This window comes from Fringilla coelebs (genome assembly GCF_963513975.1).
Source record: "Fringilla coelebs genome assembly, chromosome: 7".
Taxonomy (NCBI): domain Eukaryota; kingdom Metazoa; phylum Chordata; class Aves; order Passeriformes; family Fringillidae; genus Fringilla; species Fringilla coelebs.
The window spans coordinates 9,255,774-9,282,648 of NC_140035.1; the positions used below are offsets into that span (position 1 = coordinate 9,255,774).

The 26,875-nt window shown below is 40.1% G+C and overlaps 1 protein-coding gene across 2 annotated transcripts in view; it reads left to right on the plus strand.

Moving 5' to 3' along the window:
- The first annotated feature begins 1,260 nt into the window (after positions 1 to 1,260).
- The window catches only part of ZNF148 (zinc finger protein 148), a 40,722-nt gene continuing 15,107 nt past the window's right edge, over positions 1,261 to 26,875 (plus strand). Inside the window, exons 1-4 of one of the 2 annotated variants that reach the window (XM_084208954.1) lie at positions 1,261 to 1,375; positions 21,387 to 21,732; positions 22,932 to 23,057; positions 26,095 to 26,218. In XM_084208954.1, the coding sequence (XP_084065080.1) occupies positions 21,403 to 21,732; positions 22,932 to 23,057; positions 26,095 to 26,218 (580 nt within the window). In that variant the 5' untranslated portion in view covers positions 1,261 to 1,375; positions 21,387 to 21,402. The remainder of the gene's footprint in view (positions 1,376 to 21,386; positions 21,733 to 22,931; positions 23,058 to 26,094; positions 26,219 to 26,875) is intronic. The other variant, XM_084208955.1, reaches the window with a different exon arrangement.

Genomic DNA, 26,875 nt, shown 5'->3' on the forward strand with positions numbered 1-26,875 from the left:
AAGCTTGTAGCAAAAAGCTTTGGGCTTCTGCTGATTGAATGAGTCACAGAGCTAAGCCCAGTGAAGCTGGTAAATTTTACCCAACAGAGCTTATGCAGATCTTGGCTTCAATCCAGCAGAGCACTTAAGCACATGCTTAATTATACGCAAATGACATAGAGCAATTGAGGTACGCACGTGTTTAAGTGCGTTGCTGGGTGAAAGACTTTATTTAGAGAAACGTGGAAAAGTTGGTAACCCTTGAAAGAGGTGAACTTGAGAGGTGGAAGTGACACCGTGCCACAGCCCGGGCTGCAGATGTGCAGCCAGTTTGGGTGGAGGGCTAGTCCATGGAAGGTGTTGGGTTTTAAGATTGGGCCTCCAGCGATTCTCCAAATAGTTTACTGTGCAGGGTCATGGCAAACATCATGATAATGGAGATTACAGTGCAGAAAACTCATGTTGGGACTTTCAGATGGATTTGGAGGCCCTGAGAGTCCGAGGGACTCTCGTGTGTAATGGCACGGGCAGTCTGCAGCGGGGCCTCGCCCCAGAAACGCATCACGAGTGGGGAACCACATCAGGCTTTACTTCTTCACACTGAGGGCGGCAGAGCCCTGGAACAGGCTGCCCAGGGAGGTCGTGGAATCTCCCTCTTTGGAGACATTCCAAACCCACCTGGACGCGTTCCTGTGCCACCTGCTCCAGCTGACCCTGCCAGGGCGGGGGGTTGCACGGGATGATCTCCAGAGGTCCCTTCCCACCACAACAATTCTGTAATAGTTGAGCCTTCTCCACGACGCCGACGCCGGCCGCTCCGGCCTTCTCTCCTCCGGGAGGCCCTGCAGGGCATTAAGCCGCCGGCCCGGCACCGAGGGGCACGGGGGGCCGCCCCCGCCGGGGCCGATGCCCGAAGGGTCTCTCCCGCCCCGCCTCCGCTCGGGGCCGGCGCGGGCAGCGCTCCCACGGCCGCGGCGGCCTCCTGACCCGCGCGTAACCCGGCACCGCCCGCCCCGGCAGCAGCCGCAGCCCCGGCGCGGCTCCCGGCTCCCGTCTCGCTTCCCCATCGCCGTCATCGCCATCCTCCTCCTCCCGTCCCGCCGGTCCTCCGGGCGCGTTTCCCGTGGTGCAGCGCGCGCGCGGCGCTCTGGCCGGGTGTCGCTGTCACCGCCCGCGGACGCTCGGCGGAGCAGCAGGAAGGAGCCGCCGCCGCCGCTGCCGCCGCTCCCCCCGGGCTCCCCCCGCCGCCACAGCCGCCCCGCCGGCCCCCCCTGCCCGCGCCCCGCCGCCCCCGCCATGCCCGGGGCCGCGGCACGGCCGCTCTGAGCCGCCGCCGCCGCCGCCGCGCCCCGGCCCGGCCCGGCCCGGCCGCCTTCTCCTCGCAGCTCTGCGGCCGGTAAGTGCCGGCGGGAGCGAGCTGGGGCCGGTCGGGGCCGTTCGGTGCGCGGAGGGAGGGCGGGAGGAGGAGGAGGACAGGGAGGGGAAGGAGGGAAGGAAGGGAAGGGGGGGCCGCGGCGCGGTGCGTCCCGCATGGGCCGCGCTTGGCCCCGGCGCGGAGAGGCCGGCGGGGAGCGGGGGATGAAGAGGCGGCGGGCGCCCTCCGTCCGCTGCTCCCGCTGCTCCCGCTCCGTCCGCTCCCCCGGCCGGGAGCCGCGGGGCCGCGCAGGCCGCACCGGGGCGGCGGGGATGGGGCCAGCGGGGCTGCCTGACAGACGGACAAAGAGCTGACGGACGGACGGACAGCGCGTCCCGCCGGCCCCGTCCTCCCGGGCCGTATCCTCCCGCTGCCCGCCTCTCCATTGTTCCTGGTGTAAGATAGGTGAAGCGTGCCGACCTGCGAACAGTCATTTCGTTTGGTTTTATTTCTGCATAACCTTCTCAGAGTCTCCTCTCAGCTGCTCGGAGGAAGCTTTTGCACGGCACCTCTTTTCCCCAGCGTCGGGAGCTGCTAACAAGTGCCAGGCTGGAAGTGGCTTGGGAGAGCAGGGGGGACCAGTAGGAGTTGAAGAGAAATTAGTTGGGCTTCAAACACTTTCACTCATCAACATCATTCCTCCCCCGATTCCTGCCAAACCTCAGCTGGGGTGAGTGCAGCAACGTCTGCATTAAGCTGGCTCATGGAAAGGGAAGACATTTATGTTGCAAACATAAATCATCTCTCTGATCAGTTTGTTTTTGTAAACTGTTTAGGGCAGCTGTGAGAGATTTTGCAGAATGATTTTTTAAAAAGTGGATGTGTGCAATCCAGTGATCACAACTTTAGTCTTGCTTTGAAAGTCTGCTTGGAGCATGACCTATCTCTGTCTGCATACACGTGACATTCTGGTCCAAGAAGTTGTAGATATGAGAGATGTCTTAGTCCTGATGAGCAGCATCTTTGCCACTGGACAGGACAAATTACAGAGAACTGTGTGGTTTTTGTTTTGAATAGTATCTCAGTAGCTTTGTTTATTTCTGTACGTATTTGCAAATATCAGTAGTACTTGACAAGCTTGCTGGGAATATATACATGGGCCCACCCATCATGCTTCAACATTTTGGAGTGCCCATATGCAATTTCATTTTTATAAATGGTATAAATTTTGTAGCCATTCTCCATGAGTTTGGTCAATATCCCTTGTGAATGGAAGAAGTAGAAAACCGGTACTACCCTGCATCAATTTTTGCAGTTCTTATCCTGTTCTCAAAATCAGTCCAGATAAACCAGTGGTTTGATTGAGACTTAACATCTATCCTGCTGTGTGAGAAGTTTGCACACCTTCAGGCCATGTTACTTTTTCAGTGTTCACTTGCAGTGTTTGGGTTTGTGCGTTGTCCAGTGACAGCTGTCATCTGCAGGAGTTTTGGCTGCACCGGAAGCTCTGGAGCATGTGAGGCCTGCTTTCCTGTGGATCTCGTGGGATCTGCAGGCTTTTGGTACAGACACATTCATAGGAGAGACCAGCAAAGCCTGCTCTTGTTGCAGTAATTTAGGAAAACAAAATTCAATTTCAGTTGCAGTTTCCTGAAAACTGTTGTCATGGCCTTTCCTCATGAATACGCAACTGGATGTTTGTGTGTGTTCAGTTTCCAAAAGTGTTTTCTTTGTATTTTTTTCTGGATGTCTGCATGCCCCTCTTCCTCAAGTATACCTGTACTTCAGTCAGTGAGCTGATATAAATGAAGAAAGCTGAAAAAGATGAGGATGATCTCTTGCATTTAGACTGCTGTGTGCATGTGTCCTTCTGTCTTTGCTCCTCAGGCTGAGACCTGAGAGAGCAGATGTGTATGTAATCTATGCTTCTGTTACTTTGTCTTGTCCATGTGTGCTTCATGCCTACTGTATTGCAAACATATTCTGTCCATGGAAAAATCCCTAATATAATGGATCATGAAATCAAACTATTAAGTGGGTAAGTAGCTGCTTGAACAACCACAGTGATTTTAAAAAAAAGGGAGAAGAATTATTCAGAATGTGAAAAGTTATGTTGCAGGCTGAATTGTTCACCTGAAGGAATATATACTTTGGGAATATTGTTATGTAGTTTTTCAAAAGGTGGTTTTCCCTCTGAGTTCAGTGTGTACAAGTTTATTTGTATGAGGATTTAAAGCACTGTGGAGCGTGGGGATGTTCTAAAGACGGTGTAAAACCATAGAGGTTGGAAGTTTGTACTTCCCTCTGAGAATTTCTGTGTACCAGTAGAGTTGAACTATCAGAATGCTAGTAATATATTACTCTAGTGAAATATGGTGATGGTTCATCTTAAAGAGTTTATCTCACTTCTAGATATGTTCTCTGCATCACAGATTCAGTAAAATAGATTTGCAAAGTGGAGCTCGGGGTATCAGTTGTTAGTAGACGGATTTAGGTTAAACATTAAAAAATGTACTGATGGGGAGGAAGTGTTTGTATTCTAGTAATCTAGGGAGAAACATGGTGGGTTTGGTTTTTGTGTCTGCTGCAAGACATTAGTGATTTTTTTTGTGACTGTAATCTCTGTAGTGTCTTCCTCCAGCAAGGATTGCTGTGTGGGCTCTTACAAATGGAGACCTGTCTGTAGGGAGCAGCTTGATGGAGTGGGCCTTAATCTATCAAAACCCCTTTAAGTGTTTAGCATAATTTGGTATTAAGTTTGATTTAATTTTGGCTCTAATATAAAATGCATTTTTCTCTGTGAAATAGTGGAAGTTAAATAAGAAATAGTACCACTGGTAATGTCTTTTGTAAATGAAGATACTGCTGTTACCCTAAACACGGAATGAAGCATCCAGCTTTCTTGTCCAAACTTAACATGTCTTATATGTTAAATGAATGGCACAAGCATTGAAAAGTAAGCACCAGTGGAAATATTTTTTACTTTGAAGGCTCTTAAATGGATCTAACAGAGAAATAGATAGGTTTTATTTAAAATAAGTACTTCCTCTGCCTTTGCCTGGCAGTTTAATGATAGCTGCCTTTCAAACCAGCATCATTTATGATGAAATAGATTCAAGCCTTCAGCTTGCAGTCTGATCTGCATAACTGAGTGTTTAAAGACAAAAGTGGTCCCACAAAGGCTCCATGGATGTAACCAGACATGGGTGTCTGTTTCTGTCAGGTTGCAGGGCTTATGTAAAGGATCAGTACTGTGATTAAGTTCCACTTTAATTTGTTTAGGTTTTCTTGAAAGAAATGCTTTTGGGAAAATTATATTTCTTCAAGTACTGAGATTCATGATTTTTTTTCTGTTTTCAGTTCTGTAAGTTGGTATCTGTGCAGAAGCCCTTGTACTAGTATTAAGTGTACAAACTTATTGTTTTTTAACAGCTGGGACATAGCTATTGACAAGACGTGTCAGCAAACCACAGCCACTGGCTATAATATGTAGTTATATGCCAAGCCCAAATTTCTGTCTAACAAAGGAAAATCCATTCAGATTTTCATGAGATTTATTTTCATTTGCACAAATGCTGTTAGTTACTTTATTTCAGTACTTTCCAGTGAAGTTAAATACACAACCCCATCTGTTTAGCTCATTAGCTGGTTCTCAATATACATTTTAAATATACATTTTTAAATCTACATAGAACAGAATGTTTTATACATCAGCAGTAATTCCATAAACTACACAAGTGATAAAATTTTAAACTATTTAACTTAAAATTTATTGTACAAATTAAAATACAATAACATATGTGAGTATTCAAATATTATATGTGATTAAATTATCTTCTCCTGACTTCATATAGAGATATTTTTTGTGTATCATTCATCATCTTGGATAAAATACTTGGAAAAAACCTATAATATGTTCTCACAAAACTTGATTCTAAGTTTGTCCCAAGGGGAAATTCGCTGTCTTTTAGAAAGACTGCAATCCACAACATGCAGAAGGGTTAGAATCTCCTGATAACTTCTTTCACACTGTCAGAATGTTATTTTGGGAGATAATATAGAAGCTGGTACTGCTTTTGCTCCAAAATAATTTTTAATGTACTCTTAGGATATTATCAGTGTGTTAATATATTCCAGGCTATGATATCAAGGGATAGCACTGTGAATACTGTAAGGTAGTTAATGTATTACTAGGTTATATTATTTTATTATTTCATTGCACTTCTGAAAACAGCAAGCCATAGCTCAATAACAGCATGTGTATTGGCCTGATCCTGGAACTGATATACTGTGCTGGCATATTAGTATCACAGTATCTGCATCTTGTCATGGTATGTGCAGAAAATCTTAAGACAGTGCTGTCTAATTCTTCCCTTATGACTAGGATGACATTTTTATAAGCGCAGAATTAAACAGTCTGATGATAAAATGAAATCTGTGTGGGAAGAAGTTCCAACCTGCAAACAGCAGTAGACTATAATTTATGAACAGCCTATCAAATATAAACTGTCTAGATCTCTTGCACTGGAAAAAACCCAAAAAATCCAACATAAAAACCAAAACCAAAAATCAAGGTGCCTGTAAAATGTCCATAAACCAATTTCTTGATATAACATGTGATATTACTCATGTGTAAGGCTGTTGCGATATCTGTGTGAGCTCAGCTATGTGACTGATAGAGCCTTCTGCTCTAAAAGAGTTTCAAATGGCAGCTGCATCTGCAAGGGTAAAAGATGCCCATTCATAAAAACTTGTACAACTGTCTTAAATATTTTCATAATAATTTCCCATAAAGTCTCTAGTAATTTTTGTTACTTATGCACCCCACCATGGACATAAAAGACTTCATTAGAGAGGTTTACAATGCCAGTAACATCATGACCAGGTCATGTTACCTTAGTGCAAGAGGTGAAGTGAGAAATACTGATGCTGTGCAGATGTTTCATAGTTATGTGATCACTAGCAGTATTTTAAAAAAAGAGAAAATCCAACTTTCTACATTCTCTGAATATTAACTGCTACGTGATAGCCCTGAAAATTTGTCAGATTTTTCTTTTTCTGTTGTTAGGATTGTATTTGAATCAAGGAAATGGTGATAATGCTCTTAAAGTGTGTGTGCATGCAGATATGCAACACTCTAGTAGCATGTATTTATGATGCTGTCTGGCCTAAAGCTCTAGTCCTGGAGAATGAGGATGAATGAATAATAAACTTCATAAAGTGAAGTTTATTATGCCAAACAATAAGCAGTGTGTTTTAGTGCCTGGGATGTCACTGGGAGGGGGCAAAGCAAGGAAGCAGTTTCTAAATACACTGGGTTTCTGCAGGTTTCCGTGGGTACTGAAAACTCTCCAGGCTTGCTTTCAACAAGTGATCTTTAGAATTGCACTGCAGACATTCTTCAGTTTTGTAAAGGCAGGGAAGAGAGAGCAAAGTGAGTATGTAAGCCAAGAAATAAATACATTTCACAGGATCCATGGATGATTTTTTTAGTCTGTAGGCATTATAACAGTCAGAATTTCCAGATTCAGTGGATGATTTCAGAGTGTCTCAAATAGGAGTACTCTGAAGGAAATTATCATCTCCTGAGGCATGATTCTCCTCTGGTTTTGGCCACATACACACAGTGGTTTCTAACATAGGTCTCTGTTGCATGTCAGTCTCTATCAAACAAAATACATGTGAGATGGATGACATTTGCCAGGCTTTTAACAGGAACCATATACATAAATTTAAGACATGTTCTCTTTTGTGTTTGTCAAGTTTTTTTTAACAAAGAAGTTCTTCACGATAGATTGGTGAACTCAACTAAATCCTTTTTGCTAGAGTAATCTTGCACTGCTTACTTTGAAGAAAATTTTTGTATTGACCACTGTAGATGAACTGCAGAAGGAGGTGGTTAATCCTCAGGGTACCAACATGTGATACAATTACTTTACCAAAATCACTTGCAGATTTTCCAGACATGCCTATGAAATATTGGTTTTCAACTTCTGTTTTGACCCTATAACTAGTTTTCTTGAAAATAAAGGCTAGTGTGAAGGTGCCCTGAGTGAATATTGCTTTAACAATATCAAATAAAAATGAATCTTTCATATGGGAAAGACTGTTGTCATCCTTCAAGGAGGAGGCTTTATTAGGCTGTGGTTCTCAGGAGCTTCCTCTGTCACTGGTGAATCTGACAGTTATATTTTGTGATGAATTTTTGTCTGAGTCAGCAAAAAGATGTCAAAGTTATGTGATTGTGTTCTGAGGAGCAGGAAAGCTTGTATTGTTATGGGGTATAATGAAGTAAGGAAAAGCTACTTGACTTTAGTGTTGTTTTTTCCTGGTAGAGATGATGAAGTTGTCTTTTTAAATGACTCGTAGAAAAGAATTTTTATGTATTTGAAATGTATTTTTTTATGATCACCAATGATAAAATTAAGTTACTGAGAGGGGAATTAAAATAGAGTTTATAGAAGAGGAGCACACAGAGGATGATCATCCAGTTGTCACAGTATTTTGCTGGAAGATGTGAAGTAGGTGGCAATTTGTAGACAAAACCAGTGGGCTTGTTGTCTGAATCTGACAGTTAAAAGTAGATCATGCAAACCAGGCATGTTCAGTTGGTGCCTGTTAGGAATCAGTGTTACATGCACTATATTGGATCAAATGTAGTGCAGCTTTAAGTGTGAGTTTACTGTCACTTTCCAAGGAACAGCGATGTAAAAGGACAAACTGACAGAAAACTTAATCTGTCAATTCCTTGCATGATCTCGCATTTTACTGTCTACTGTGCCTTTGTGTCACCCCAGGATTACATTCCTTGTAGGTCACAGGACAGGCAGGGGGCTTTCTGCAGTTGTGCTGGTGATGAGAGTGTGGCTGCATGTGCAGAAAAACTGGAATGTGTTGTAGTTATATCTTATGTGCCTAAAATTGGCTGTAACATTGGGCAACTCTTAATTTCCCACTTTTTGTTGGACACAAGTTCAGCAGAGAAATCTTGGCTCTGGTGCTTCTATCTTGGGTACTCGGACAGGTAGTGTTAGGACAGGGGTAATGAACTGAAACAGGGTAGATTTAGAGTAGCTATTAGGAAGAAATTCTTGACTGTGAGGGTAGTGAGACACTGGAAGATGTTGCTCAGAGAAGCTGTGGATGCCCCATCCCTGTCAGTATTCAAGGCCAGGCTGGATGGGGCCCTGAGCAACCTGGTCTAGTGGAAGGTGTCCCTGCCCATGGCAGGGGGATTGGAACTTGGTGATCTTTAAGGTGCCCACAGAGCCAAACCATTCTAGGATTCTGTTACAAATTGTTGCCCTGTTACCTGTGGAACACATCTTTGCATTGAGGGAACCTGGGTGAGTGCAGCTGCATCAGTGTGAGGCTCTCAACATGAGGAACCAGTATCTGGAAAGCAGTCCATAAAGGCAGAATATGCTGAATTTTTCCTTCATCTGAATCCTGTCAGAATGTTTTCTGGCTTTACAGATTGGTTTCCTGCTTGCTTAATAATATGGATTATATGGAATGTGTTTTACTATGACTTGACTTCATCATGAAGTTATTTGACTATGAGTTCTCAAAAATTTCAGACCTGTTTCGAATGGTAGCCCTTAATTATTGGTCTGTGAGTTAATGGCATCAAGAATTTTCAAGATTCTTTTTCCTAGTAATTACAGGAGTTGTTATAAACATGTATCATATCTTTTAATCATTCTGAATTTCTGTTTTAGTGTATTCTAGGACTTAATTAGTGAGAATTAGCTGCAGGGCACCAAAGTCATTGAGGTAGAATCCAATTTCCACAACCTTTTTATTCAAGAGGGCACAATCCTGAGAAGTCTGTGTTTTATTTTTTAGATTATTTTCAGTGTTAGCTAATGGGCCAGGATATCTGTGTTATTATTGCTCTTATAAAATAGTTTCTAGACATCTCGTGTTTTGGCTTGCCTCAGTCTGAAAATGGGCTTAAGTGCCTGAAAATTGTTTGAGAAATTTAAAACTGTAATGAGGAAAAATCACCTTGGGGTATGTGGTAGAAGTCAGTGGGATTCCTTGTTCATACCATTTTTGAAGTATCAAGGGAAAGAGTTACCTGGAAGTTCTTGCTGAGGTTATGGATAGTCTTTTGAAGAGGATACACTGCGGAAGCACACTGGATTTAATACTTGATTTGCCTTTTTTTTTTTTCTTTTGAAGTGAGGGTCATTGAGATTAAAAATGAATTAAAAGAGGCTGATTTACAATTCTGGAATTTTATGTAAGTGGGATAGGAATAGTTCTTAGTTGATTTAATCTGACCACAAGTGTTGGTTAGCAGTAGGGAGGTGGTGGATTTGTTGCAACAGTGTGGAAAAAAAAATCCTAACTGGAGATGAGTATACCCTTAAAAAAACCTTCTTTGTTGTCTTGGCAAATGTACATGGGCTGTAACATGCTTGTGTTCCAAGAGGGGTTTTGAGAAAGTGACCTGATTGCTCATTTCCATGATTTTAGAGTTTGTTTCTACTCCTTCCTCTGCTGGCTGATTTCATACTATCTTTAAATACTAACACATGTCAGTTTATGTGCTGAATCTTCTGTTTATTTCTGATGAAGGTGCTTGATACTGTTCTGATACTATAACAGAGTGCTGTTTAGGCCACAGCAATCCCTGATTCCACTAATGAAAATTGCTCTTTGATGCCCAGTTTGTAACTGCTTGAATGTTGAAGAGCAGTGATAGATTTTCTTTTTTCTGGCTCAGTGTTGGTCAGTGCTCTCCCTAATGTAGCATCACAACATCCTCTGCTCCTTGATTTTTATCATGCTTTAAAGGAAAGAAAGGACTACCACCAGGGTATACAGGTTGAGATCCTGCTTCTAGTGATACTTAAATCATTGTCACTGCACTGGTTTTATATTCCTGAGCTGCCATCTCTGAAGGGTCCAAATGCTTTATGGAAATGTTATGAGCATTCTGTGATTCTTTTTCTTACCTGATGAGATTCTTATATGGGCTTTTTTTTTCCCATTGACTATATTACATGTGTGTTGCCTTGTGTTTATGTTAGCATATGGGAAGTAGATATTTAATTCTTAGGTGCCAGGTGCATTAGCCTTATGGAATAGTTAGGTCGCTAAAAGGGCTTTTTTTTAATATAGGTAAGATAAGCCTATAGGGTTTGAAGAGTGGAGCAGTGAGTGGAGATGTATGTCTTTGAGCTTTAGGCCCTTTCAGGTCTCCTGGCCCACATTTTTGGCCCCTGAAGGTAACACTGGTATTTGAAAAGCAGTACAGAAAGCATAGGATTTGCTTGGTCTGTCTGGTGTGAATCTTTTGCTAAAGAGGTATTCATTCTGTCATGTTTCGGATTAACTGGATTGTTTGAGTTTCTGTTCCATGTGTAGATGGATGAAGGGTGTGTTTGAAACACAGCTGAACTTAAAAATGTAGTTACACTGAGGTATGACAATGCTTCCTCTGCAGAAGAATGAGATGAGAAAATGTTCATTGCTTGGTGGAAAGTTGATGCAGAGAGAGCCAAGCACATTTTGTAGAATTTGTTTTGAGATGTTACACAGAATGTAATCTTACCCTGAATAGGTTTGCTGAAATGAAGTTAGGGAAAAAATGCCTGCTCCTTGCATGGTGATGTGCTAAAGTTGAAATTGGAACTTAGGAGAATGCTTCCTGTATTCTAAAACACTTGCATTGATTTCACAACCTGAGAGCCCATGTTGAAATAACGTCAAGTGCTGAAGTAAGATTTAGAAATATCACCTGGGCTCTGTAAGATCTGTATTGTTGTTATTCATGAACTTCTCGCCTATGGTTTAGAATGGTGTTGTTTCTTTTCCTGTAAGTTTTCCTTGTGCTGTCATGTATATAAATGAGGAATGTCTTCCAGAATCTCTAAGATGGCTTTTGCAGCTAACTTCCAGGTTTTTTGAGCAAAACCTTCTTGGTTATACTTCTCTTAGCTTATTGTCCAAAGTTATTTAATCTATGGGATGTATTAAGTAATTGTCTTGAATTTTTCTGTAATTACTGTTTTTCTTTAGTACATGTAGATGGCCTTTTAGAAAATATTGAAGTAAAGATATTACAAGAAAAGCATGGTTTTAAAAGAGCAATTTTAGGTGTAAGTCAAATATGCAAGCCTTAAAATTGCAGCATTGAGTTTTACCTGTGCCACTTAATTTTACCATCCTCTTTATATTATTAATATATTGCATCTTAATATTATGCCATATTATTTCATGATACATGAACCCCAAAGCCTCTACCTTTTTGAATGTCCATGAATTGGATAAGCAGCTGCTCTGTACTTTGCTTTCTTCTTTTTGCGTAATGTGTGTTCTCTTATTGTGCTCTGCTTAATCCTGCTCTGAAGGCAGAATTAATATATTTCTTTGTGAAATTTCTGTAATAGTTATCAGTAGGCTTTTGAGGCCCTCAGAGATAATGTCTGCTGCTCGCTTCACACCTAAATCCTAGGTAGATCATTGCACTTGATTTAGAGACAGGAAGTGGAAAGATGGGAGGGCAAATGATTTGCCAAAATAATAGATTTGCCCCAAAAGCAGAGGCAGAGCTGCAAAAAGAAGTCAAATCTCTAGTAGTTCTGTTACATCACAGTGGTAAATACTGTTTCTCTTTTCAAAGTCTTACTCTCATGCTTACCTTTTCTTGATGGCAGTCCCACATTGGTGTGCCCCAGCCTCTAATGATTAATGATTCTGCACCAAAGTGGCTGCTCCATGTTAGTTGGAAACCTGCTGGTTGGGCTTTCTGGTCAGTGGTTAGGTCCTGGGGAGGCTAGACCCCTCTTACCTGCCTTCTCACAGCAGTTTTCTCAGTCATTGGTGCAGGTTTACCTTTCCATCTGAGGTGTGCTGCCTTCTCCCCTCAGGCTGCAGGAACAAGAGCACCACAAACAGATTAGTTCACCCTTGTGACCTATATTGAATATTGCTTGTTGTTACAAGTATTTTACTATGCCTCAGGGAGAGGAAATGGATATTTCTTATTTTATGGCTGGAGAATTGGTGCCTGTGAGTAAGATGAAAATTTGTGTTTGGTGTGGATGTCCATTGAGCTCTTTAAGAACTTTTTTTAAAATTAAAATAGCAGCATTGCATTCATCTTTGTATTTTTAAAGTAGTGCTGTAAGTGACGTAATTGCAGCCCTGAGTACTCAGCATTTTGGGTAAATCTGACCCAAATGTGTCAGAATAAGCAGCCAGAAAATGTGCCAAATATAATTATTGATCACCTATTTAAAAAAAAAAATTGTAGAAAGGGCTTGATCCTGTTTTGCAAGGTAGGGTTCAACTGCCTAAATGGTCACGGCTTTCTTTTCATGCGCTCCGTGACTCATGCATGTTTTGGCACTTGTAACAAACAGAGCAAGAATCTTATAATCTGACTAGTTTCACATATTTTTGTGGAGCATTCCATCCAGTGTGCTGTAGAAAACCACATATGTATGTGTATATATATATACACACACACATGCACATATATTTATGATATTTGTATTTTAAAAATGTAAAATACCAGTATTTGTGCTTGGAATTGTCTTGTGTCACTTGCAGGATCTTACACTCAGCCTTGTTGAACTTCATGAAGTTCACACAGGCCCATCTCTCCAACCTGTCAGGGTCCCTCTGGATGGCATCTCTTCCCTCCAGGGCATTCATCACTTGGTGTTTTTGGGAGCTTGCTGAGGGTGCCCTCAATCCCACTGTCCATGTCCCTGACACACACACTAAACAGCATCAGTCCCAGTACCAAGCCCTGAGGAATCCCACTTGTGGACTGAAGTTGTAAAATGCTACTTAGAAGATGCTAGGTAGCCTTAGTTATGTGTAGTGTTTGTTTTCCTCAATATAATTGTCACCAGAAATCCCCAGAGTGAGCACTTTTGAGTGTCCAAGTTTCATGGTGCAAAGACAGAAATCTTGCAGTGTTCTTCTGAGGTTAACTATCCAGTGGGAAAAATTCCCAGATAAATTCTGAAAAATAACTATTTTCTAGTAGTTTATGATTTAGTGCTACAAAACCAGTGGCTTTTTTTTTTCCCAAATAAAAAGTAGCATTGCCTGTGATTTTTGGGCTATTTAAAGTATGTTTGTGACACTGGTAATACCCCTGTAGATTTTGACATGGAACTGTGGCTTTTTAAATACAGCATCACAAGCTTTTCCATATGCACATTTGATATTAAATTATGGTTATGCTGGTGATGATGGAATACAGATTTCAGTATAAGAAAGGTGACAAAGATTTTCACACATGGATAATTTTATGCACGATAAGGAGATTTTCTGTGAGTAATCCTGTTGATTGTAATAGGACTATTCACAGCTCAGTATGAGTGTAAATCTTGGTGGAGTCAGGCCCTGCACTGGCATGTGTTCAGCAACATGGAGCACTCAGAAATAACTGTGCAACAAGTCATAAGAGTATATCATATGTTACCTTTTAGAATGTGTTGATTTTATGATCTGTTAACCTTTTCATGATGATTTATGTTTGATTGCTTTCTTTTTGCAAGTCAATGCATTCTAATTGATTCTTAAAAATCCTTGTGTGTTAATTTAAAAATCGTTCTTTTAGCTGAGTGTTATTTTTCTGAGTAGGGATAAGAGAGAATTTTATTTAATGTTCTTTATTTAGAACCATTAAGTAGGGTATTATTCTTTACTCTCTAGGCTTCTGCAGTATGGTAAAAATTGAACCTTTGATATTGTGAAAGCTAGCTGTGTTTCCTTTTATATTGGACTATAGCCATATTTTAATAGTGCAACTTAATGTATTTTCTGATGTGATGAGAATAGTCAGCATTTTGCATGGTTTGATAGGGATTTAAAGTAGATGTTAGGAACCTGTTCAGTTCTAATTTTTCTCTTCCTTTTGGAGGGGCTTGCATTGGTGATGGTTTCATTCATGGAAATGCTTAAGCATTAGTAGTTTTATACATGCTATTAAGCCCAGTTGCTATCTTCATTACCATCAGGAATTGTAGAATTATTGGTGACTTTTATACTTCATTTTAGGAGGAATGAATTTGGGAATGTAGATAGCCATTTTTCCCGTGGTCTGAATTTGGCATAGCCGTTGGGCATGTGTGGGTGGCAGCTCTGAGGTGTTCCTCTGTGTGTGCACATGGCCTTTGTGGAGCAGTTTCACAATGCACTCTGGTTTGATCCAACCACTGACCACTCCTGGGAGAAACTGTCCTGTTCCCTGCTCCTGCTTCCTCACTGCCCATCTCCCGTATCCTCCACCTGCTCTGTCCCACTGATCCGAACGAAACCTCAGGGCTTTTCTGTGGGAATGTTTTTGTCCAGCTCCCTTCCCAGCTGCAGAATGCTGTGCTCAACCCAAATTAGGCAACAAGGAGATTTGAGGGGGGAGAGGTGCAGGACACTCCCCTTTGGGCAGATACCCCCTCTATTGGATTGTTTCTCGCAGTATCATTGAGAGTTGGGTACTTAACAAAACACACCAAATGTCCCACTGGAATGGGACATTTATGAGCTGTGGTTGATTTTGTAGAAGTTTGGCTATTTAGAAAGGTTTTTCTAATCATGCCAGTAAACTGCTCTGATTATAAGGGGGTTGACTTTTTAATTCAGAATAAACCTTTCCAAAGCAAATTATACTATTCCACTAAACAGGGAAGAAAAATATTCTGAACTAGAACGAGAATGTTTATTTAGGGAGTTTTATAGATTTATGTACACTATAGATTTATGTACACTATATTAATTTAAGCTTACAGTTTAGCACAAATAATTCTAACATGACCATAGAGACGAGCCTAAAGAAGCTGAGGTGTTTCCCCAGATTGCCTTTTGAAAGGTTTATTCTGTGTTCATTTTGCACAAGTAACCTTTATATGTTTTGTAGTTTGAGCTCTGCATGTATTCCTTCTTCCAAAAGCTCTTGAAGCAAGGATGTGGGAGGAGTGCTCAGGTACATGTTCTGTAGCTTCAGATATTTGCTCATCAGGGATTTTGCCTTGTCTTTAATGAAAACACGCTTCCCAAAATGTGGAGCTAAAATAATGTCATCAGGCTACTCCCAGTGTAAGGTTACCCTGAAACCATTTAATACCTTGGGCTGAGCACAGTGTCAGCTTTTGTGAGAGGAATCTTGGAGGTAGTTTTCATCAGAACAGTATCAGATTGCTAAAGGCAAGTTAGAATTGCTGTTGTGCATCCTGACTCTTGTGTTTGGGTTGTATCTTAGAAAACATGGTCAAAAAGAGCTTATTGCTGTAGTGAAAGTCATATTTCTGTCTCAGGTCTTTGCTACAGTCCTCCAGAAGGAGCTCAGGTTTAAGCCAGAAGAATAGTTACATTTTAACAGATTTCCTTTCATGTTTTCCTTAGCCTTCTTTCCTTCCTTTTTGCCTTGCAAAAGTAGGGAGAAGATAGTATAGGAGACAGGGTGGAGTGGGTTATGGATATAGAAAGCAGCTAATCCTGCTTTTTAACACTTAAAAGAAGTAGTAGAAGTTATGGAACAACAAAGACTTTTTGCAGGACAATGTTTACAAATACAAAAAGTCCATATTACTTCAAAAGGAAAAGCAAAAACATTAATTCTGTTCTACAAATAGATGCTAAACTGCAGATGATTTTCATTTTTGTCTCTGCTGTTAATCCTTAAACGTGTTTTCTTTTCTCCTCTGTCACAAATAGTCTTTTAAATCCTACAGAATTCATGTTTCTGCACATATGGATTTTATTTTTAAAGTGAACCCAATTAGTATCTCTGGGTACTTGCTCATTAAATAATGCCTTACTTCATGCTTAAGAAAAGAAGGGAGAAGATAGAATAACCCTTACCATTAATCAAAGTGGAGAACAAGAGCTGGACCAGGTGTTGAACTCTGATGGCTTACAAATTTTGCTGCTTTCCTTTAGCATCTCTGTTCACATCTACCTCATAGCAGCCACCATCCCAGCAGACTTTTTGAATCAATTAATGTTTTCTCTTGATGGTATTTTTATTTCTGATTCTGAATTGAAATGTTGTCATGCTTTTCATGCAGCATGTTTTCATTTAAGTGGTTGTTTCTTTAATTAGGAATATTGTCTTTGCTGCTCAGCTCTCCAGCTCAGTGCAGAACTCTTTGGAAAAGCTGATGTCAGGGCTCCTGAAATGAATAGTTGTGAAGTGCAGCCGGAGGCTCTGGCGAAGCAGCGGTTTCTGAGTGAAGCGATGTGCTTCACTGGCTGGGGATGTGCTGCAGGCAGCTGTGGAGCACCCTGTGAAAAGAGAAGGCGCTGGCAGGGTCCTGTGAGTTGTCTTCTGGGCAGTCCTTCCCCTTCCTCTCTCTCCTCCCAGGGAGCTCTGCCTGTAGATATCTCTTGTGAGATGCTTTGCCTGCAGTAAATGCATGGAGAACCTCTGTCAAGCAAAATGTATTCTTTAAAGGTTTTGTTGACAGCTCTTTTTCTGTCAGTTTATAGAGGAACTATATACTCTAAGAAAAATCAAGATATTACTTGGTGAAGCTTAATAGAACTTTTGAAATTCCATGAAAAACATCTCTGCAATAGGGATAGCAATGTCTTATGCCAGGAAATTTGCTTGTGTGTGTGTATGTGGTTTGCATTTTTGTAGTTTCCCTAGAGATAATCTCTAAGTAAGTTGATCTTTATTTCACAAATGCATTTTGCACTTAAAAATGTATTTAATCTTTGCAGTTTGGTAAAGTGTTCTTGTTTGAATGCTTTTAACTTACATTTCTTTATCACACTGTCATTCTTCCAAGAACACTTCTCATCTTCAATTTAAATGATAGGATTCCTTTTATGCGAGCCGAAAGGTGTCACTTGACAAATTACAAGTGTTTTACTGAATTAATTGCATTTGGGATGCTTCTTGCTTGGATTAATAGCCTGTTTTTGTTTGTGGTTCTTTGTTTTAAAACATTGCCTCTTTGTTTTGAAACATCACCTGCAAGTCATGTAACTTACATTGTTTTTCATCACTTCTCATATGCAGCCCAACACTATGAGTTCTCAGTATTTTTCTTTGAAAAGCCAGGTGTTTGAAAGCCTGATTAATAAGCAGTGCACTTACTGCACCACTTCTGATATGACTCAAGATCATGGCTGGAAGACAACTTGAGGGCTCTCAGTTGCATGACTCTGCTAAACCAGCTAGTCAGGGTGAGAAAGAAACTGTTTCCATATCCGTTGCAACTGCGGGAGCCAGCGAGAGCGGTGAATACCAGCCCACAGCTGGCCTGTCCTCTGGGAAGCTGCTGTATCACAGCAGCTGGCCCAAGGTTTGGCATGTCAGGAGTCTTCCTGCCTCTGTTGGTGAGAGCAGCAGGCTCTTCTGTGTGGTTAACTCAGCTTCTTAGCCTGCCTAACTTCCTGCCAGGAAGTAGCTTTAAATCCAGGATTTCCGCAATTCCTACCTAATTTCAGAGTGATGTGGCAATATCATCCTTCGTGTAGAACAACCTTCTGTGCTGTTCTTGCCAGTGGCCTGAGCAGACAGCTTAGGGCCACCATGTTCTCACACTTGATGCTGTTTGCTCTCCCTTTACTGTGTTTCAGCATCTTGAGTTCTTGTATTCTCATACCTGTCCACGTCATTCCTTTGGAGAATCTGCAGTGACCTGATGCTGTTGTATTTCTGTAGTGTGGAACAAAAGCACAGTGAATGACAGTCTGTGTGAGATGTACCCTGAGTATGGGTTGAGTTCAGATAAAGGCTGAAATGAGTAGATACATCTGTTTTATTTTCTTTGAAGTCTGTCTTTCAAGCTAGATATTTAGAATGCTCTACCAAAAGAACCAGTCTCAGCCCTAGGTCTTTAGCACCATCTTTTACCAAATCTTAAGAATTTCACTTCTGTCTCACCTTTCTCACTTGGCACAGGATATTCCAAACCAAAAAGATGATAAATTAATCCTTACTTTCTTTTTTTATGATGTTGTTGCAAGACCTCTGGGAGATCTGCATTGGTGGGAAGAATACAGCCTTAGTGCTGTGCCAGGTTTTGTTTGTTTGTTTGTGTTATTGCTGAGAAACTATCAGTTTGGTTTCCCAGTTACATCTGAAAAATACTTCATGGATTATATAATGTCTGCAAGTTGCTATATGGCATACCAGATCTGCATTTTCCCTTGAGGACATCTCATTCTCTTACCCTAAATGGATTAATTGGAGAGTCAGTTTGTCACATAGTGCTACCTGAGCTCACTCAAGGCATTAAGAAATTGTTGTCTGTATTTGAAGACAGATACTGCGAAAATCAAAAGCATGATTTCAGACTTATGTTAGAATTGCAGGAGAACAAAAAAGCATAAATGTGCTGAACAGAATTTTTCCATGTTCTTCTCCTGTCGTGAGGGGTTTTGGTCCCTAAAATGGACTTGTTATGTAGGAAGGAAGAATGCTAAAAAGATTGATGACACTGTCATGTATAAAGACATTTAGCTTGGTGACTCTGTCCTCCTGATTTCCAGCAGAGCAAGGCTTACTAAAAATAATAAAAAAACTTTTGCCTGAAAAGCTTCTTCCTTTGGTGTGCTTCTTAAGTATTTCTAACTGAGAGAGGTCAGACCATCCTGGCTGTCAGCCTTTCTATGATGTATTCGGAAGTTTAGAACCTCTCACGGTACAGAATAGGGACAAATGTTCTTTCACTTTTGAGTTGTAAGACATGACTTGCCATCAGGATGTGTGAATTGGCTTTTTACTTTATTTGTTGTGGTGTGTGGTGAGGTTGTTTTTCGGTTTTTTTTAAGTTTTTTTAAGACATCGAGTTAATTTTACTTTCAGAATCTTAAGAACCAATAGTAATATTTGAAACAAAGGACCATGTAGGAGAAACTCATGAGAATTTTCAGCTCTTTCAGCTGGTGATTCTGTTCCTACCAAGTATTCCAGGATCTCACCCAAAAAGAAACCACTGTTTATTTTGTAAACTCAATGTAGTTTGATATAAAGAAAACTTCACAAATGTTTAGATACACTGAGAGTTTTTGAAATATATTCCCAGAGAAGAAAATTATTTAGAAAGTGATCAAATGGATGAAACTGAATATGGAAGTTTAGACACTTGATGTACATTTGTTTGATGGAGGGTTTTTGCATGTTGGCAGCCTGTTAGACTGGCAGGGGGATGTTGTGGTGGAATTCTGCTGTGATGGCCCTGCTGGTTTTAGGCAGAGACCTGATTTCTGTGGATATAACCTGTAGAGAGACCTGATTTCTTTGGTTATGAATAGTCATTGTGAGCTGCAGGGGAGGCAGCATCGCCTCTGACTTGAGACTTGAATGGAGCTGGATCCTTTCTCCATGCTGCACTCTCAGGGGGATGGAATTTGAAGCTGGTGTCGAGCAATGTACCCACATCACACCTGTATCCTCACTCTGAATGCATCAAAGTCAAGGGTGCTGCTGCTGTTGTGATGCTGCCCAAGGTCCCTTGTGGTGCTTTTAGCTGCGCCTGCTGTGTGCTGTCCAACTCCCCTGTGCCTCTGTTCCCACCTCTGTGTCTGCTGTGGCCTGTGTGTGTGTATTGCCTCTGCTCTCTGGCTGTGGGAACATAGAGGGATGGAGGAAGGATGTCTGTCTGTCTCTCTGTTGGTGTCCTGTCTCAAGGAGCACTGAGGAGTGGGTAGTTGGGATTATGGGCCTTCGGAATAGGGTGAAGGAGAGACTGACTGCTCTGACTGGACATCCAGTGTGCCAAGGAGAAGAGTCCTAGAACTATCTTGCATATATATTGATTAGTAGAATGAGAAGATGCTGCCACTTCCAGCTTCACAAAAGCCTCCTGCTCTGTGCTAGAAACTAGTTAATAATGTCATGATACTTGTTGGAATATTGTGAATTGTATTGCTTTTCATGTTTGGAATTTATATTTCCTCACTAATGCTCCTGCTCACTGTGAATGTCTTTAATGAACAGCTTTGACCTCTCTATGGTCTTTATTTGATGTACAGATTTAGCTACAAAGTTGCATTTTCATAGAATCACAGAATATTTTGGTTTGGTAGGGAGCTTTAAAGGCCATCCAGTCTAACCCCCAGCAATGAGCAGGGACATCTTCACTTAAATCAGTTTGCTCAGTCCCATCCAACCTGACCGTGAATGTTTTCCTGGAGGAGGTATACACCACCTCTCTGGGTATCTTGTGCCAGTGTTTCAGCACCCTCATTGTAACATATTCTTCCTTGTATCTAGTCTAAATTGCCCATCTATCTAGTCTAGAGTGACCATCTCTCCATTCTAAACCATTACCCCTTGTCTTGTTGCAACAGGCTCTGCTAAAAAGTTTTCTCCACTTAAAAGCTCCTTTTTAAGTAATGAAAGGCTGCAATAAGGTCTCCCCAGAGCCTTCTTTTTCTCTCATCCTGTTGGCATAGCAGAGATGTTCTAGCCTTTTGATAGTTTTCCTTTCCTCCCCTGGACTTGCTCCAGCATATCCACATCCTCCTTATGTTGCGGCCCCAGAGCTGGATGTAACACTGCAGGTGGGGTCGCAGGAGAGTGGAGTGGAGGGGCAGAATCACCTCCCTCAACTGCTGCTTTGGATGCAGCCCAGTTTTCCCTCACTTGTGGATATTAAGATGTTCCAGGAGCAACAATGCCCTGGGGTAACTGCAGTGGAAGGGCGCTGGAAGGACAAGGAAGTAGGGAGAACAGGACCAGTATGAAAGAGGTGCTTGTAAAAGACAGTCAAAATGGAAAAAGAGAACAGAGCAAAGAGGGAATACAAGAAAAAAAATTAAAAGTTTTCTAAGGAATGAGGAGGAATTATCCATCACTTAATTACCATACTTTTGCCAGAAGTCAGGAGCATGATTTGAAACTTTTATTTGAAAGTGTTCAGTTGTGTGCACACAGATGTGCAAAAGGAGAGTCTTTTGACATTCCTTGAAGATATCCAACTTTTGGTTCTTATTCAGTATCAATTTGAGGACTGCATGTGTGTTTGTTGAGTACTGACTTGAGTTCTTATAAAATGTTTTTAAGTAAAAAATTTTAAGCAAGCGCACCAATTGTAGATGTTTACTATTAAAACTTTCTTTGTAGGTAATTGCACTTAAGAATGAACATTGAAGACAAGCTGGGAGGATTATTTCTTAAATGTGGTGGCATAGACCAGATGCAGTCATCCAGGGCTATGGTAGGGATGGGTGCAGTATCTGACCAGTCTGGAGTATCGAGAGAACGGCAAGAGGCAGTGCTTCAAGATCGGACTATGCCGCACCAAGAAATTCTTGCAACAGATGAAGTGTTACAGGAAAGTGAACTTCGACAGCAAGAGATGATTTCACATGATGAACTCATGGTCCATGAGGAGACGGTAAAAAATGATGATGAAATGGATGCACAAGATAGACTTCCTCAAGGGCTGCAGTATGCTGTTAATGTCCCTGTAAGCAATTTCTTTGTGAAATATTGGAGAGATTACTAGGAAGCTTGATCTGGTAGTCTAATCCTACTCTGGCAAGAATCTATTAATTGTTTGTTTGGATTTTGATTATCAAAATATTTATGTCATTTGCCTCTGGCTGTGGATAAATTTTGCCAATTAAGTATAATCTTTAAGTATCTGTTTTATAAATATTTTATAAGCAGGCTGTTACCATAGAACTAAAGTGTTAAAATGTGCTCATTTAAGGATATTTAATGTTCAGGGGTAACTACAAAGTGGAATAAATAGTGCTATTAGAAGGTGCATACTGTTTATGCTGTTCATAGTACTGTTTAGTTGCTTTTGCTATAGGAAGCATCTTGTATGTTTTTAAGGTATGTGGACGCTTAGCAATTGCATTCACACTGCAGGTTGGACTGTGACACTTCATACATGACCATAAATATGCCCCTCCACGAATCTCATAGAAGGCATACCTTGGCTTTCCCAGAGAGCATAGAGATGACTTCCTTTTGAAAACAGAGCATCTGTCTGTAATGCAGCACACCATCACTGTTACCCTTCAAACATAAAGGACAATCACCAGGACTATAAAAGTATATAGCCTTACACATGAAGAATAATCTTCAGAAACACAGCACTGTTAAAACACTACTCTGTTAGCTGTAGATCAGGTCGCTCAGGTGTTAGAAAAATGTAAGAGTATCATGGTCTTCATTAAAGTTCACATTAGATCAAGATTTTTAAATTTTTTTTTTATCAAAAACTTCATTGGAACTGTTTTTGTTTTTTTTTTCTTAAAAATACTTTTGTATTAAATATATAATAAACTATTCCGTTAAATCTTATGTCGACAACAGCTCGGACTAAAGTAAAATAGGTATGAAAAACTGAATGGTTTTACAGATGGAAGTGATTTTAATATATGAACTGATCTCAAAATCACCACAGGTCAGGAAAAAAGACCTTGGGAGATGAATGAAAGGATACATCAAAATGTTACTGAGGAAATTAACTGTGCCCTTTTTATTTAAGATACATATTAATTCTTTCACTTAAATTTCTGAAAGAGTGAAGCCAGAAGATAATTCCCTTAGGAAAAGGTTTTCTGTTTCAGCAGTTTGTCATCTTCTAAAATTGAAAAATTGCTTTTCTGTAGTGAGAACCTTACCTGAAACTGGCACTTGGTATCTTAACAGATCAGTGTAAAGCAAGAAATTACCTTTACTGATGCATCTGAACAACAGAAACGAGACAAAAAACAAATACGAGAGCCAGTAGATTTGCAGAAAAAGAAGAAAAGAAAACAGCGTTCACCAGCAAAAGTAAGACATTGATTTGGCAAAACCAAGATTAAAAGGACCTGAAGATTTGGTTGACTATGACTAATTTCATTAGCATTTGAACTAGTTAGGCTGGAAATTGTTTGTTTGCTCAGTAAAGATGCAGTTCTGAAGTTCACCAGAGACCCAAAACAAAACTGATATAACAGTGTTTTTCTTTGAACTCCTTTTAGCAACATGAACTCTTGACATATTTTAACATCTGTCTCTCCAGGCAGTTCTCTCTCCAAATATTTTTTTTTAAATTATGAGTCAGTAGCTTTGTAGACCATTTATAAATCATTACTCTGTATCTATCTAATAATAGTTGTGCTTTTCTGTGAGCCTGATAATTTTATATGCTTCATGCATAGTAGTGAAAAGTTTTTAAAAAGAAAACTAAAATGGTAGTTTTGAAAATTCTAAAAAGCTTACTAATATATATAAAATAATTTACTGGTAGGGAAAATTCCTGTGGTCATAATCATCTTCATATATGTATTTATTTATATCAAAAGGTTCTTACCCTAGCTGCTGGTTTGTTACTTAAAAATTTGTTTTGTAGATCCATTCATGAGGACTATGTATCCCTGTATGTCTGAAAACAATTTTCTTCTGTTGAGAAGCACTTCAGATAAAACCAGAATCATTTCAGCTCATGAGGTAGCAGTGTTACATCTTCTAGTAATTCCCCAAATCACTATTAATCTTCAGACTTAAAATAGAACATATGCAGGCTGCTCTGATAGAAGTAAATCAGTTATATGTTATCACACAGCAGCATTAAAATAAGCCTACTTAGAAATCAACCCAGACTGTTTGTACATTAAAGAGAAACTCACGGTAATACAAAGAAAATCTCCCAAACCTCCTTTTTGTTGCCCTGGGAGCAGGACCTTCCAGTCCTCCTCAAAGCACTGTCAAATAAGGTTGCACCTGTAGTATTCTTGGAAAGCTGAGAAATTGCTTCAGATTGGGTGTGGAAGCAAGTTCCAAATGCTGTGCATTTTTTTCTCACTTCTCCCTTTGAGAGAAAAAGGAGATCTAGGTTGAGTACATCCAGAGATCACTTCCATGGAAACATGGCAAGGTAGAAGAGGCGTGTGCCCCTCTTTCTACAGACGTGTACTTGCATGCTTCCTTTTTATCTCCCAGTCTGCCAGGATTAGTCTTTTGAGATGACAAAAGATTGAAAAATGATCAGGAGAATTGTTAAACAGGTTCTTTTTCAGTCTCTCTTCCCCTTTTTCAGACCTGTCAGAGTAGAAAGGCAGAGTAGAAAAAAGCTGAAGGACTGACCTAGGTGAGAACCTACTGCAGTTTCAGTATTTCCAGAGTAGTGGGGTTGATTTTCCATCCAAACAAGCAGCTGGAACTCTGACAAATGGAAGTCAGTTAACATACTGAAACGTTCTAAATTCTCTTGTATATCAATGCAGTGGTCAGGTAAGGAAGAAGTCATCAGGTATCATGACTCCTGTCTCCTGTTCCCTCTCCCACGCAGACACACACACGTGCACACACGGACACACACGCACGCGCACACACTCACACGCACAAGCTTTTTTGTTGCTTTGGTTAGGGAAGCTGCTCTGACAAAGCTAACTCTCATCATTTAAGAGATGGTAGATTAAGTAGAAGAGCCCAGGTTTAGGATAACCATGAAATTAAGTGTATTTTCTGCACAATTATTTTAAAATTTCAATATAATATATGAAAAGCATTTCATAACATGTATTTAAATTTGTTTTAAAGACGCAGTTGGCTTCATCAGCTGGATAATGTTACAGAACAGAGTCTTTACAATTGTCTCTCTCTGTGACTGGAGCTGTAACACACCAATCTTACAAACGTATGAATGTGCTTGTCCTTCAGAGTGAATGCACAAGAATTTGTTAGTCTGAGACTTTCACTCTTGTTTTGACGCAGTAGAATTAAAAATTAAGTAGATCCTACAGTATTTGCTATTTCAGAGATACTGTTTCAGTTATTGACTCTCTCTTTCTCATCACTGTCATTATCATAAAACCTAAAACGCTGTAGCTAATCAAACTGCAGATGTGTTTTCCCAGCATACTTTTTTTTTTAATAACAAGGGACTAAACTGTATTATTTAAGGTTCCTTAAGCTCTTCTTTATAGTTGTGTTTGCAGTTAAGCAAGATTTTATAAATGTAATTTGTTTACTGATTTTCTTATTCTCTTGCCAGAGATAGTAGAGATTTTGGGTTTTGGTTTAGTTTTCTATTTTTATTCTTTTTGATGAATTAGAGAAAACCTGTGATTAGCTTTATTGAATAAGTAGATGTGGTGCATTTTTAAAATTTAAGTTTTTTAAATTTTATATGAAAATAGTGGCTTTGTTTGACAGCAGAGCAATTGAGTGTGGCAAGTTGAAGTTATCAAGAAGATGCTTTAATATGTATATTAAGTGAGCAATACTTTATTAAGTGAAAAACCTGAAAGGGGAGAAGAATAATACTGTTCTCTTGGTTGCTTGGCTTTGGGATTTTGGTTTTTAAAATATAATTTTACCTTTGAGACTACTGGTTTTATACAGATGTAGATAATATATGACTATTCTGGTTAAGCTTTAATGACTTTTAGCGAACATTTAGAGTTGTGATTTGATATAAAGAATTTAACTATTCACTTTTTCTTTAAAATACAATTGTCCATGGTTTAGTGCCCAGGAGTGGTTTGATTACTTTGCATCCTTTCCAACAGACGGACAAAATAAACAGTAGTGTATAAAGTGACTCAGCTGCGCCTAGGGAAGCTCTAAGCTGATTTTCCATGAGCTGCCTTTGTCTCTGTCCTGTTGAAATATCTCTTAATGCACAACGAGACACAAGTTGGATTGGACTGCAATTGGAAATGTGTATTAGAAGCTTAACGCATAGTTTTGTAGAAATTAGCATTGTTTTACCTGAAATAATTACATTTTCTGCATCGAAAAAATTAATGTTTTTTTTTTTTTGTAGTTAATAAGACATCTTTAGAGGGTAGTGTGAGAACAAATTTTACTCTTTTTAAAATAGATCCTTACAATAAATGAGGATGGATCACTTGGTCTGAAAACCCACAAATCTCATGTTTGTGAGCATTGCAATGCTGCCTTTAGAACCAACTACCATTTACAGAGACATGTCTTCATTCATACAGGTACTGCTTGACTTCAAATTTGTCTTTTCTACTATATAAAGAGTTGTTTACTTATGTTAAAAATGTTTTCAGCTCTATGCGAATTTCAGTTTTAAGAGTGTAGCTAACTTGGCATCTAAGCTTGGAGATTCCATGCACCAAAGTGTCAAAAGAATATCAGAAAAAAAACCTCAACATATATATTTAATAAACTGAAGAGCTAACTGTTTACAAGGTTTCTTTTCTTTCTTTATCAGAAAGTAATGGGTTGACTTGTAGCCTAAGTGCCAAAAATTGACCCCTTTGTAAAATGTGCTGCGGCTGCTTATTTGCCTGATGAGGTATCTCTGTGTTTGGAGAAGTGAAAAAGGTACTTACTGTTATAATAGCTTGCCAGTATCCTGAATGCAGTCTATGCCAGCATCCTGATTGATCTTGCACTTGAGGAAATTACAGCCATTCCAGATCACTCTTCTGTGCTAGTCTTAATGTGACTCTCAGGATCATGGAGAGAACTCTGCAGTTCATGTACCTAGTAAGGCAAATGTTTTTTGGTATCAGGGTATTTTTGGAATTCGCTCAGATGCTGGTGTTTTTAATAGACATTTTAATATTCCTCAAAAATAGTTATCAGAAACAACAGTGTGTAGTTATTAACTTATGGATGTGGAATTATAT